Source organism: Arvicola amphibius, chromosome 1, assembly GCF_903992535.2.
Source record: "Arvicola amphibius chromosome 1, mArvAmp1.2, whole genome shotgun sequence".
Taxonomy (NCBI): domain Eukaryota; kingdom Metazoa; phylum Chordata; class Mammalia; order Rodentia; family Cricetidae; genus Arvicola; species Arvicola amphibius.
Window position 1 is genome coordinate 151,229,618 of NC_052047.1, and position 12,600 is coordinate 151,242,217.

The window sequence follows — 12,600 nt, forward strand, 5'->3', positions numbered from 1 at the left end:
CATATGCAGCCCTTTTTTCCTTCCTTTCTGTATCATTATTATTATTTTTAAGACACAGTCTCACCTATATAGCTCTGGCTGGCCTGGAACTTGTTATGTAGACCAGGCTGGCCACAAATTCAGAGACTGCCTGCGTCTGCCTCCAACTACTAGGATTAAAGGCATGTGTGTGACCTCTGGCCTCTTTTTTCTTTTCTAAGCTTTAAATAGGCCAATTCTCTATTATTTTGTGTTTCTGGGCTTGTCAACCTTCTGCTTCATGGTGCATCCTGCATCCCATGAGCACATGGCCCTGCTCAGGTCAGCGGGTGAAATGAAGGGCAGTCTGCCCTGGGACATCAGAGTTGTGGGGCAGGGTCTTAAATGTCCCCAAGGTGAAGTCTCTCCCAAGTCATCCTGGAGACTGAAAATGACACGGGGATGGGGGCGGGGGGGGGGAAGGCGTTTCCACCAGTGAAAGTGCCCTAGTGGCACTTCAGAAATGTTAGTTCCTGTCTTCTCCGCACATAGACGTCAGGGAATGGATTCCTGTGTGCCGGATAATTTAATTCTTTCCTTACTCCCCAGGGGCTGTAATTGTTTCTTTTTTATTGGCTGAGGATGTCTAAGTTACCGGCAGTAGGAGCAACCTTGTTGACTGCTGCGTGTCCAGAGTCAGTGCTGGTAGCACATAGTAGGTGTTGAGTGTGAGAACGACCTCATGAACGTGACTTCTTTGACTGTCTGTTGTGTGCCTTCCCGCAGGGAGGGAATAAAACCTACCTCTAGATAATAAGACCCTCATGGTGTCCTGCACCCTATAATTAGGATCCCCAGGCCTTCGCTTTGTTGTGGGAGACCAACCAAAGGCTAAGTAAGCACCTGCTTCTCCAGCGGTCCTAGCAGGACCCCAAGCTGCTTCGATATCACAACCCCTCGAGGTTCCTTCTCCAGGCTTTTCGGGAGCCGGGAACCTGGAGGTGTCCCGGGGCCGAAGTCAGAATTCGCCCCAGGGATTCCCAGCCCAGGGACGCGCGTCTCCAGGTGCCCAACACCACGATCGGGGCCAGCATTCTTTGCCCCTTCCTCTTGTGCAGGAGCCCCGGGGCTGATCAGACTGCCTCCCCTGGCACCTATAGATAGGCCTGCGGGGGCAGGGGCCTGAATCACTGCCGCAGTCGCCCTCTCTTTTCGGCTTCCAGCCCGGGGCCACCCGCGTTCCGCAACGCCGGCCGGCAAGGCGCAGCGCGCTCGCTCTCCTCCAGTCCTCTGCGCGCCCCTCTCCCAGGCTTGCACTTTCGCGGCCACCGCCCTCACCCGGGCCGGCTCGGTGGAAGCCTCGCCCCGCCGCCCCTCCCCGGGAGAAGTCAGAGCTGCCAGCACTAGCCCCAGGCTCCCGCGGGAGGGGGCGCGGCGGCCCCCACGGCTCCACCCTCTCCGCGGGGCCGCGGCCATCTGGGGCCCCTGCCAGGCGCGTCCGCTCGGGGCCCGCGCCCAGCTCGCGCGGGAGGACAAGGAGGCACCCGGAGAGGGGCTCCGGGCCGCCGCACCCGGCCGTCCCCTGCTAGCCAGCTGAGGAGAGCTGCTCGCGGAGATGCCCCGAGGGGGCGGTGGCTGAAGCGCAGCGCAGCGGACTGGACGCCGGCGACCGTGGTCGCCTCGGCGACTCTTTACAAACCGGAGCTGCAGCTGCCGACGCGGCGGGGCGGGCCCGTGAGGGCGCTGAGGTCCGTGCTCCCCACGTCCGTAACAGGCGCCCACTGCGGACTCGCCACCTCCCGCCTTCCCCGCGTCAGCCCCCCGCGAGCTGGCAGGAGGAAATTGCGCGCGGCCCCTTTAAATTTACCCAGGAGCCCTTAAAGGAGCCCCAGGGGCCCCAGACAGGAATCCCCACCCCGGTCCAGCCCGCGCCGCCGAGCGAGCAGCCAGCCGTCCGTGCGGCCGGCCGCCCGTGAATGCGCCCCGCGCCCGGGGGCCCCGCGCACCGAGAGCCCTGCGCGCGCCGCCGGCGGGTCCGCGGCCCCGCGCCCCGCCGCCCCGGGGCCCCCGCTCCTCAGCACAGCGCATGGAGCCCGGCGGGGACCACCGGAGCCGGAGCGGCGGCGGCAGGGGCGGCCCCGGGCCCGCAGTGTCCTCGGCACGGGGCCGACGGCTGCCGCCCGCTGCAGCGAGCGGCGGCGCGGAGCCCGAGGAGGACGACGGCGGTAAGAGCTGGGCCCGACGGTCCGGGGCGGGGGCCCCGGCGTGGGGGAGGGGAGGGCTGCGGCTCCGGGCCCCTCTCGGCCGCCGAACAAAGCGGGGGACGAGCGCCGGGCGGCCGGGGGCGCCACCTGGTGGGCATAGAGCACAGCTGCAAGGCCCGCGGGGCGCCCCCCGCCCGTGCCAGGGTCTGCCCGCCGGGCTGGGGCGGATCCCTGCTCCTTAAAGGGCCCCGCGGCACCCGCTTTTGGGGGGCACTAGCGACACGGGGGACGAGGCGCTGGAACTTGCGGCCCCCGCGCCTTCTCTCAGACTCCCAAGTGGTCTTTCTTTTCAAAGGCCGCCCAGCCCCCCGGTCCCTCTCTGGGGCTTTCCCCAGAGTAACTCGGGATTCCGCTGATTTCGGGTACGCCGTCCCTCTCCTGTGTGGCCTTGCTGGAGACGGGAACTCTTCCCTTCACGGTTGCGCTAAGGGGGAAAAAAAGCACAGCCTACGTTCTGGGGGCCCCCTCTGCCGTTCCCCACGTCGGGAAAGTCTTAAGTAAGGGCTGGGCTCGCTCACGAAGGTGGATGCCCCCTCCTGCCCATGCGCTGTGGCGTTTCAGAATTTATTTTGGCCCCAGTTTGTCAGCTGTACCAGGACCGGCCGGTCCTCGTTGACTCTTAAAGCCAACTGGTTTTTTTCTTTTCCTCCCTGCTGAGGGTTTTATTGCCTTTATCAGCGAAGGTTCGCTCCTGACTGTTCCTTACTCTCTGAGCTCTCCTCCCCAAAAGCCCCCCATCACCTTTTGTTTTTAAAAGAATCTCAGCTCCTCCTTTTTCTTTTCTGTTTTTTTTTTCTTTCTGCTCTTAAAGGGCCAGTCTGCCTTCGACTTACAAGGCTCTCGCACTGCAAGGATGCTTAGTAGGATGCTAGTTATCCAACCAGTGTGCTTGCAGACAAAGGCGCTTAGGCCCAGAGAGCGGACATGACCTACCAAAGGTCACTGAGCAAGTCACCAGTGAAACCAGATATTGAACCTAGTGTATTTTCTATAGTTCTACTTAAAAAATAGCAATAATGATCATGAAAAAACAAACAAACCAAACGCTCCGATCCTGTCTTTTGTTTGACTCTGGAATTCTGTACTGAGAGAATGACCAGAACTTGCCTGTCTAGTCTTTGTGGCCAGGAGAACATTTTCTAAATAAAAAATGACCAGCCAGCTCTGCAGGGAGGGTAAGGGGTAGGGCTCTGGATGTCTTTTCAACCAAGTGTAGGAACACTAGCAGGTTGGTGGGACCCAGAAGTGCCCACCTTTCCGATGGCTGGGCAGTAGCCAAGTCCCTGCCAGCCCAGATGAGATAAATGCCTAGAAAGACTTAATGGGTTTGCTGGGTGGTGAGTGCACCCCTGTTTGTACTGACTACTGTGTTCAGTAGTCCCTCTGGTGGCCCTCCTACTTTGCCTTTTCAGGGCCATTGGGCCCCCTCAATTCTGGGGAAGCCTGCATCTGAGAAACTCCATTCCTGGAAGTGTTGACAGCTTTGTTTTAGGTGTCCGTCCCTCCAGTGGGAGAGCTGACATTTCCCACCTATCCCTAAACTGGTATTTACAGGAGGGCATATTTGAGGTATTATTGGGCAAAGGGACCTTTGGGTGGGGCCCTCCTGGTGGGGCCTCAGGTGTGTGGGTCTGAGCACAGATCTGGTGCAGACAGATACCTTTGTTCCACCCTCCCACTGCTTTCTCCATTCTGGCTGTAACTGCCCAGCCTCCTGATCTCCTAGCTTTAATCCTCCCCGAACCTACGTGGAGTGGCACCCTCTCTGGCCTTCATCCTTTTGTTCTCTCCTCTCACTGGGTCCCTGCTCTTTGTAAGGGGTGTTTTGACTCTCTCATCACCGCTTCCCTTTCATTGCTTGCCACCCCTTGCTTGCCCTAAACTCCCCTCCCCCACCTCCCTTTCTCATGCTTCCAAATCAAAGCCTTGGGTCCTTTCCTGGAAATTGGAGATTGAGAACGTGTCTCCCTTTTCCCTTCTTCAGGACAAGCTCTTCAGCTGGAAGGGGGTGCCTTGGGGTCCTGGGGGAGTACCCCACTACCCTCCTCCAGGGCCAGGGGACCAGCATCTTCAGGCAGGAAATACTCAGATCATTGTGAGGCTCGGGCCTCGAGGCCTGGAAAGAGCCGCATCCCTGGCAGGGACCATCGGCGCTACTACCACGACCACTGGAGACTGGAGTACCTGATGGACTTCATTCCCTCCCGGCACGGCATGGTGTGTATGGTGTGTGGCAGCTCCCTGGCCACCCTCAAGCTCAGCACCATCAAGAGGCACATCCGCCAGAAGCACCCCTACTCCCTACATTGGAGTACCCGGGAAAAGGAAGTCATCAGCAACAGCTGGGATGCCCACCTGGGGCTGGGGGCCTGTGGTGAGGCTGAGAGCCTAGGGGCCCAGGGGGCTGAGGAGGAGGAAGAAGATGAAGAGGAGGAGGAGGGGGCCAACCTTCAAGCTTGCCCACCCAAGGGCCCAGGTAATACAGAATATGGAGAGGCAGGGCATTGTGTGTAATAGGGCTGGGGGGTGGGGGTGGGCGGGCAGCTTTTCTGCTCTGTTTATTTATTCATTCATTCATTTTCTGCTGTATGCATTCATTCATTCATTCATTCATTCGCTTTATTTATTTATTTATTTATTTATTTATTTCTAGCAACCCTCTCTGCCCCTTTGGGTAGATTCTGTTTACTGCCCTTACTGTTGAGTGTAGGGAGGGACAGTGGTGTGGGGTAGTTTCCAGCACCCTTGACAGTGTGTAGTAGAAGGAGCAAGGAGAGTAGTGGGGTGGGAGGGGTAAGTTGAGGAAAGGGCTGTGAGTTGGTGAGGGAAATGGGGATGTAGTGTTAGAACAGGGAAGGGAGACTGGGTGGAGGACTAGGGAGGGTGTTGATGAAGGGAATGGGTGTGGTGGCACATGCCTGAAATTTTAGTACCAGGAGAGTGGAGGCAGGAGCATCACTAGTTAGATGATGGTGGCTGCGTAGAGTTTGAACCTTGCCTAGGCTGTATGAGTTTCTGTCTAAAAATCAAGAAAGGTGAGAGGGGAGAGGAAGACAAGGAAAGGGGCCCGAGAAAGAGGCTGTGTGTGGAGCACCTGGCTGTGGTGGGGGTCTCCCCAGAGGGCCAGAGTCTCAGTTGCTTCCCTCCAACCCTTTCAGGCAAAGCCCCAGCTGGTGGGGGCTGCCGGCGCCAGCGGCGAGGGACTCGAGGGGGCCCAGTGGCACCTCGGCGCCGGCGCCTGGTAGCCTCCCGAAGGGCTGGGGGCAGCAGGGGGCTAGGGGCCCGGCGCCTGGAGCGGAGGCTGAAGGAGTCCCTGCAGAACTGGTTCCGGGCCGAGTGTCTCATGGACTACGACCCACGGGGGAATCGGCTGGTGTGCATGGCCTGTGGCCGGGCACTGCCAAGCCTGCACTTGGACGACATCCGTGCTCACGTGCTGGAGGTGCACCCCAGCTCCCTAGGGCTCAGTGGCCCCCAGCGCAGTGCCCTGCTGCAGGCCTGGGGTGACCAGCCTGAGGCTCTGTCCGAGCTCAGCCAGTCCTCACCAGGTGCGAGGCTGTCCCAGGGCTGAGGTCCCTTTGATATTAGGGAGGCAGCATGGGAGCTGAAAACAAAATTGGGAGGCAGGGACGTTTGGTTGAGGGCTGCAGGCTTACCTTCCCTCCACATACAGACTTGCAACTCCCCACTCCTCTCTCTCTGGCTGGGGCCGGCTAGCTTGGGGCTGGGGTGAGGAGCAAGGATGGAACCCTCTTGTGTGGGTAAGGGCAACCCAGCCAGCAGCAGGCTGAGCCCTTCTCCTTCACCCCTTCCCCAACAGACGATGACCTCGTCCCCCAGGACCTGACCAGAAAGAGCCGGGACTCCGCCCCCGCTGCTGGAGCCCCTTCCTCTCAGGATCTCAGCCCCCCAGACGTAAAGGAAGAGGCTGGCTGGGTGCCTGAGAGGCCCGGGCCGGCAGAGCAGGAGGAGGAGGCCGAGGAGGGCGAGGGAGAGGGCCAGAGGGCAGGCATCTCGGTCCGGCCTCGGAGGGGCCGAGACCATCGCCGCCACTACCAGGAGCGCTGGCGGCTGGAGTACCTCATGGAGCTGGACGGTTGCCGGCGCGGCCTGGTGTGCATGGTGTGCGGGGGCGCGCTGGCCTCGCTCAAGATGAGCACCATCAAGCGACACATCCGCCAGCGCCACCCGGGCTCTACCAGCCTCAGCGGGCCAGTCAAGGCCCTCATCGCCCAGGAATGGAGCGAGAAGGCTGCGCACCTGCTGGCCCTGGGGCTGCCCAGCCCGGAGTCCCCCAGCGACCCTGTTGCCCCCAGCACAGCCTCAGCCTCTGAGGAGGGGGGAGGGGCAGAGGAGGCGGAGCCAGAGGAGGAGTGGTGGGGTGAGCCTGTGGAGGGCCAGAGCAGCTGGCAAGGGAGAGCGGGCAGGGACAGAGGGCTCGGAGGGAAGGGTGGTGAGAGTGGAAGGCTGCAAGGAGAGACGGGAGGATGGGGCAGGAGAATCAATGGAGAGTAGGGACGGGGCCTGATTCCTGCCCACCGCTCTAAGGCATCCCTTTGTTCCTCCCCAGGCGACACGCCGCTGTCCCCCGGGGCTCCATCGGAGCGGCCCGCAGAAGAAGAGGAGGATGAAGATGACGGTCAGGAGCCCGGGGGGCTAGCCTTCCCGCCGCTACCATTGCCCCCGCCGCCACCTCCCCCGCCCCCGCCGCCTCGCAGCCGGGAGCAGCGGCGCAACTACCAGCCGCGCTGGCGGGGCGAGTACCTGATGGACTACGACGGCAGCCGGCGCGGCCTGGTGTGCATGGTGTGCGGGGGCGCGCTGGCCACGCTCAAGGTGAGCACAATCAAGCGACACATCCTGCAGGTGCATCCCTTCTCCATGGACTTCACCCCAGAGGAGCGCCAGACCATTCTGGAGGCTTACGAGGAGGCGGCACTACGGTGCTACGGCCACGAGGGCTTCGGGCCACCAGCCCCGGCGCCGCGGGACGGCGGTGCGGACCTCAAGCCGGGCGCGGTTTGTCGCGCGTAGCACTCGCTCTGCGCTGGCCTGGCCCTTGGGCTGAGAGACCCTGCAGTCAGGCACTGGGTTCTCCCGCTGGCCGGGCTGGGTTGGGGATTGGGGAGGCGCTGCCGGCGCGCACTGGCCCGGTGGTCCCGGCGCTCTTAGCGCGGGGGGTGGGGGGGGGGGCGTGCTTCTCCAAAAGCCAAAGCGCCTCTCCAGCGTTCACAGCGAACGCTCCTGACCGCGTCCAAGGGCGCAGCGCTGCCAGGCCGGGGTAGGGGTGCCCGCAGTCAATATTAGGGCGCACGGAAGTCAGGAAGGACGCGCTGGCCGCTCGCCCTGGCCGGGGGCCTCGTTCTATGCAGCCTTGTACGACCGCGGTGCGGCTCTCGGCTCCCAGGCGCTGCTGTGGGATCCGAATTGGTATTCTTGGCCTCTCAGAGGCCCAGGCGGCGGACTGGGGCAAAGCAAGGGGCAGGATGTGGGTGGGTGGAACGATGGGGCCCAGTCAGCTGCGCCAGCTTCCCGGGCTGATCCAGGGGACAGTGCATTCCATCCTGGGCCGCTGCCATGCCTTTGGGACCTGGGTCATAAAGGGATTAGCACTTTTCCTTAGCCTGCCCTGCTCAGAGAGCTTCTGTTACCCAACCAGTGAAAGCGGCGGGCGCGCTCCTTGTCCAGCGCCAGCATCCTGAGAGCTCAGAACACTGGGGCGGTTGGTCTCTGTTACTGCCACCTCTGAACGTGATTTGTCTTCGGTGGATGCAACACCAGTTCTCAGCTCCCAGGGCTTGGGGCCCGGCCTTGGCCTCTGTTGCTCTTACTCATGGTGCCAGAAGGGCCCCTAATCTCCCAGGCAGGTCCGAGAGGGATGTGTAGATTCATTCTCCCGTGGAGAACAGGTGGTCCCGAGATCAGGCCCTTTTTTGCTCTTTGTATTTTATTTTGAAACTGTATTTAATGCTTTTTATATGAAAGGGAGAGGGGGAACTGGCCCAATCACCCTTATGTGCAAATGTCTTATTTATTATGCGTGTATCAGAGATAAGCTGTGAGGTGGTGGAGGGAGGATAGAGATGGGCTTGTGGCGAGATTGGAGGATACTAAATATCCCATGTTCACCTGGCCTTGTTTCTAGGTACAGTGTCTGCTCTTCAGAGGGAAGCCACTGCAGGCACTGTACCCTCCTTTTAAAGTCAGGGTGCGGTGGTCAGGAGATGGGACTTGGGAGGGGCCCTGGGTTCTGGGGCCAGTGCAGCCACTGTGGTGAGAAAATAACAAGAAATCCCTTCTCTCACCTGCCAGAGCCAGAGCTCAAGGTTCAAGTGCCTCAGGCCCAGTTCCCTAGACTTACTGGTGGAGAGTTGGATTTTATACCATGGATTTTATAGCATTTTTATATAATTCAAGATTATCAGTGGGAAGGTACCCTGGAGATCACATATTGATCCCTTTTAGAGAGAGGAGCAAAATTTCAAAACCCAGAAATTATTACTTAGCCAGCTAGGTACAGGTCAAGAACTAGGACTAAAATCTCAACTTCCAGTTCAGTGAGCATTTGCACTATATTTCACTGCTTCCAATCTGGCAAGATACAAGATTTCTTTACCCATTGGGCACTGCAGGCCCACAGCACTTGACTCCTGAGGGCAGCAAAGCATTGCACTTCTGGGAATGAGGATGAAGGCAATGTTCTGCACTGCAGGCCTGTGAGGGCGTGAGTGGAAGCGGGGGACAGGACTCCAGGTGTGGCCTACCTCTCTAGCAGAATAAGGCTCAGTATCAATGCTTGTTTTGAAGCCATCATGCATTCTGGAACTGGAACGGCTGCTGGTTCAGTTAAATTCCAGTTTTGACCAGCCAGGGTTTTGGAGACAGTATTAAAATCCTGAGAACAGAGATTATGGGTTGTGCCAGGCTGGGCACTGACCCCGCCCCCTTTTTTAATCCATGTTTTTAAACTGAGAGTATTCTCTCCGACCTCTACACTATCTTTTAGAAACAGTAGGCAAAATTGGAGCTGTTGATTGTCATCGCCAGAGCTCACTGCTGAAGTGCAGGTTAGCTGGGGCAGAAGTTAGAAATGGTTTTCCCCTTGAGAGGCAGCCTCAGACTAGCATCATTTTAGGCACTTGCCAGAGACAGATCCTGGGTCCACTTGATTACCCACAGTGCATTCTGATTGACCTTTCTCATACAGCTGCAACCCAGGTGGTTGTCTGGCAAGTACCTCTGCAGTGATTCTACCATGAGTGGACCTAGGGCCTTGGGGGTCAAAGGGTTGGTGGGTCTCCTTCTCTCGGGATTTTGGTTGAACAGGTGAAATTCCTTCATTGTTTTGTTAATGGTATGCTTGCTATTATGGCCCATATGTAAATGTTACTCTGGATACATATTTATATGCCATGTTACTTAGTGACACTATTCAAACATTTGTATGTGTATTTGTGAAGTTGTTTGCATCAGTCATTTAAAAAGTATTTCAGCCTAAGTTTTCCCGAGAGGTATGCTGAATAAAATCTTAAAAGTCTAGAATGAGTCACAGCCAACTCAGTTTTGTGGCAGAGCAAGTCAGATGAGTTCTGATGTCAGACCAGATGTGCCATGACCAGCCCAGTTTCAGCTTTTGGCTGTGTGTGGCCTGTAGGCTGCTTCCTGTGGTAAGTGGGGACCTTTCCCATTCCCAGGGTGGTGAGGCTGAACCAGGCCCTTTCACTCAGGTCACTTCTAAGGTCACCATTTTTAGGGTCTCTACTCCATTTTAGAAACCAAATGTGCAGCTTTGCTCAGTGCCGTGGGAATCCTTGCAATCTTGGCAGTTCTTTTAGAGAGTTCCTGGAATGAAGGTGAGATTAAGTGAAAGCCTTTTGCTCTCACTTCACCCAAGCCATGTGAGAATAAAGTTGCAGACTGATGAGACAGTCACTGTGTTCTTTATTTATAATTAATACATCAATTTGCAGTTTTACAGGGACCAGAAGAGCTCCTTGAGGCTACTGTATTTTTATGTTGCACGCACAGACACGTACACAATTTCATTAGTAACTTTTTCATCTATAGATTTTTCTTTAAAAAAAATTCCTGTGTGGCACAAAAATCTTTCCAATTATTTTAACACAGCAGCAACAAAGAAAAGAGCCAGGTGTGGAGGCTTCCAGTGCAGAATGGGGTCCCTTGTTGGGAGACCCCAAAGACCATCAGTGCATTCACTCCCTGGGAGGGCAGAGGATGGTGATGGAGTGTTTTCTACAATGGAAATCAAAAATTCAAAATGAACAATGGCAAAGAAACCAAGAAAATGGAGTAAGGCATTCTACCTATCAAAGTCCCTAAAAGTCATTTCTGAAGAGGCTCCATTCCTATTTTTACAGTCACACAACTTGGTGACTACCGAAGACACCATAGCTCTTGAAATCCCAGCTCTTTCTCACAACAGACAGGGCTGAGAACTGAAGGAACTCGTTGGATGCCGGTTTACAAGCTGATTAGATTCCCATGAAGGGGAGATGCAGTCTCAAAAATCAAGATCTCCAGTCAATCATAAGTTACTCTGTTGTCTAGCAACATCTCCTGGTCCTGCCTGGTCACCTACAACCTAAAACTTCTCAAAAATATTCTCCAAATGAGCACCATAGGCCATGGTAGGAACTATGTCATGAATGTGTCTGAAAATGGAGATCCCCTCAGAACAACATTCACTCACAAGCTACTCAAAGTTACATCACAAATCTGGAAATGTACCTCCCCCTCTAACCAACTGAGGCCTATGGACTACAGACACATGACCAGTCCTCAGGCTAAACTAGCAAAGTACAAGTGGAAGCAGCAGTGGAGGAGAAAGTAGGGAAGACACAGAAGGAAGGCTTTTCGTGGTCTTGTATCTCATTCCCCACAGACAAAGATAGGATTATAATAACTCGATGGCTGGGAGCCCACATGCAGATTATTTTTCTTAAATTTATAGCAGTGTACAGCAGTTACAGACATTTATTTCATAAGAAAAGTACAACCATATTTATTAAACTTGAGGTAAGGTGGGCAGGGGAAAGGGAGAAGCACATTCTGGAATGATTTCCCAAACCAACACTCACATTGGTATCCCAGATCAATTACTTGGACACTACCCTCCCAGATGGCAGAGTCTTTCCTTCCCTAGGAAGAGCAGCAGCAGGAAGGTGACTGCTGCCCTCCTGCTGACTGCTCCACCCCACTCTGTTCCCTCTATTTCTCAGACGGAATTCTGGTGAAAGGGAATTACCTCTATCACCTCTAAGTTATTCAGAGCTGACAGTTCTTTCATTTAAGGAAGAAGAAGAGCAGGAGTAGCTGCTTAAGTCTGAGGCAGGAAGGTGGGACTGGAGGGCCGCATAAACCAAATGGAAGAAAACCCACTCCTGCCCTAGACGATTCATAAGTTAGTCATTATTTCCTAACTTAAAAGGAAGGGCAAAGTTATAAATGGGAACTGCATACAAGTCCTTGAAAATGGATAGAGGACCCTAGAGACATTTTTCTCTTCTTCTTCCCCTTTCATAGTACAGGTAAAAGCTCCGCTACTGCTATGGTCTGATTAATTCTATTAATTTGATTCACTCTTTATTCTTTTGGGTTCTAAGAGATCAGTTCTTATTTCAGTCTAACATGTCTTGTGCTTGGTACTGAGGGTAAAGGGAGAGGAGGGAAAGAACACCAAATTAAAAAGAACAAACAACTTGGAACCAAACTCAAGCTGATACTGAGCAAGTTCTTCATGGTACAAGTGACGATGTTATAACTATTAAATGGCGTTTTAGTAACTGTTGCACTTCTGGCTTCTATGTGCTTATTCTGCCTTTTTTTTGGCGATTCCGGGAAGCTTTGCTTGGATCCTATTGAGGAAAAAAGAAAACTGAAAATATTTGTTTTAAATATGCATTTGTTCTAGATTTGTATTTCCTCTGGGATATCTGGTAGGGTTCAGCTGTTCTCTGTTTGGAACAAGCTTGAGAAATACCACCATAGTGCCCCTCGAATTCACAGGGATCCACCTGCTTCTGTCTCCCAAGTACTGGGATTACAGGTGTAATCCACAATGTCAAGATCTAAGCTTTACATTATTCATTTACTAGAAAAGACAGGAAAGAGTTTCCTTAACTTGGTATATGAGAATAAAATAGGGTTAAATAACAAAAAAATATTGATTACTTCTTTCTTGAGAGTTAGTAGGTAGGGATATTAAGTTCAAGACTAGCCTAGTATATAGCAAGACCCTGTCTTTAATGCAAATAAACAATCCAACAAACCAAACTACTACAACAACAAAACCCAAAGATGCTTCTTAATAAGAGGCTCAAATAAATAAAATTATATAAGGTTTTATTCAGGGTGAAAA

The 12,600-nt window shown here is 54.9% G+C and overlaps 2 protein-coding genes across 2 annotated transcripts in view; one reads left to right on the plus strand and one right to left on the minus strand.

Annotated features, from left to right (window-relative positions):
* Positions 1–2,044: 2,044 nt before the first annotated feature.
* Positions 2,045–10,150, plus strand: Zfta (zinc finger translocation associated). The gene is made up of 5 exons (XM_038326513.1): positions 2,045–2,183; positions 4,207–4,698; positions 5,381–5,770; positions 6,043–6,603; positions 6,793–10,150. The coding sequence occupies exons 1-5, from the start codon at positions 2,045–2,047 to the stop codon at positions 7,254–7,256; spliced, it is 2,046 nt and encodes a 681-aa protein (XP_038182441.1). The 3' UTR covers positions 7,257–10,150.
* Positions 10,144–12,600, minus strand: part of Rtn3 (reticulon 3) — a 60,431-nt gene continuing 57,974 nt past the window's right edge. The window contains exon 7 of the mRNA XM_038326524.1: positions 10,144–12,097. Within this exon, the coding sequence (XP_038182452.1) occupies positions 12,052–12,097 (46 nt within the window). The 3' untranslated portion in view covers positions 10,144–12,051. The remainder of the gene's footprint in view (positions 12,098–12,600) is intronic.

Coding starts and splice junctions, on each gene's coding strand:
- Zfta (XM_038326513.1), top strand. CDS start 2,045: ATGGAGCCCGGCGGGGACCACCGGAGCCGGAGCGGCGGCGGCAGGGGC. Junction 2,184..4,206: donor GCCCGAGGAGGACGACGGCG/GTAAGAGCTGGG, acceptor TCCCTTCTTCAG/GACAAGCTCTTCAGCTGGAA. Junction 4,699..5,380: donor TTGCCCACCCAAGGGCCCAG/GTAATACAGAAT, acceptor CAACCCTTTCAG/GCAAAGCCCCAGCTGGTGGG.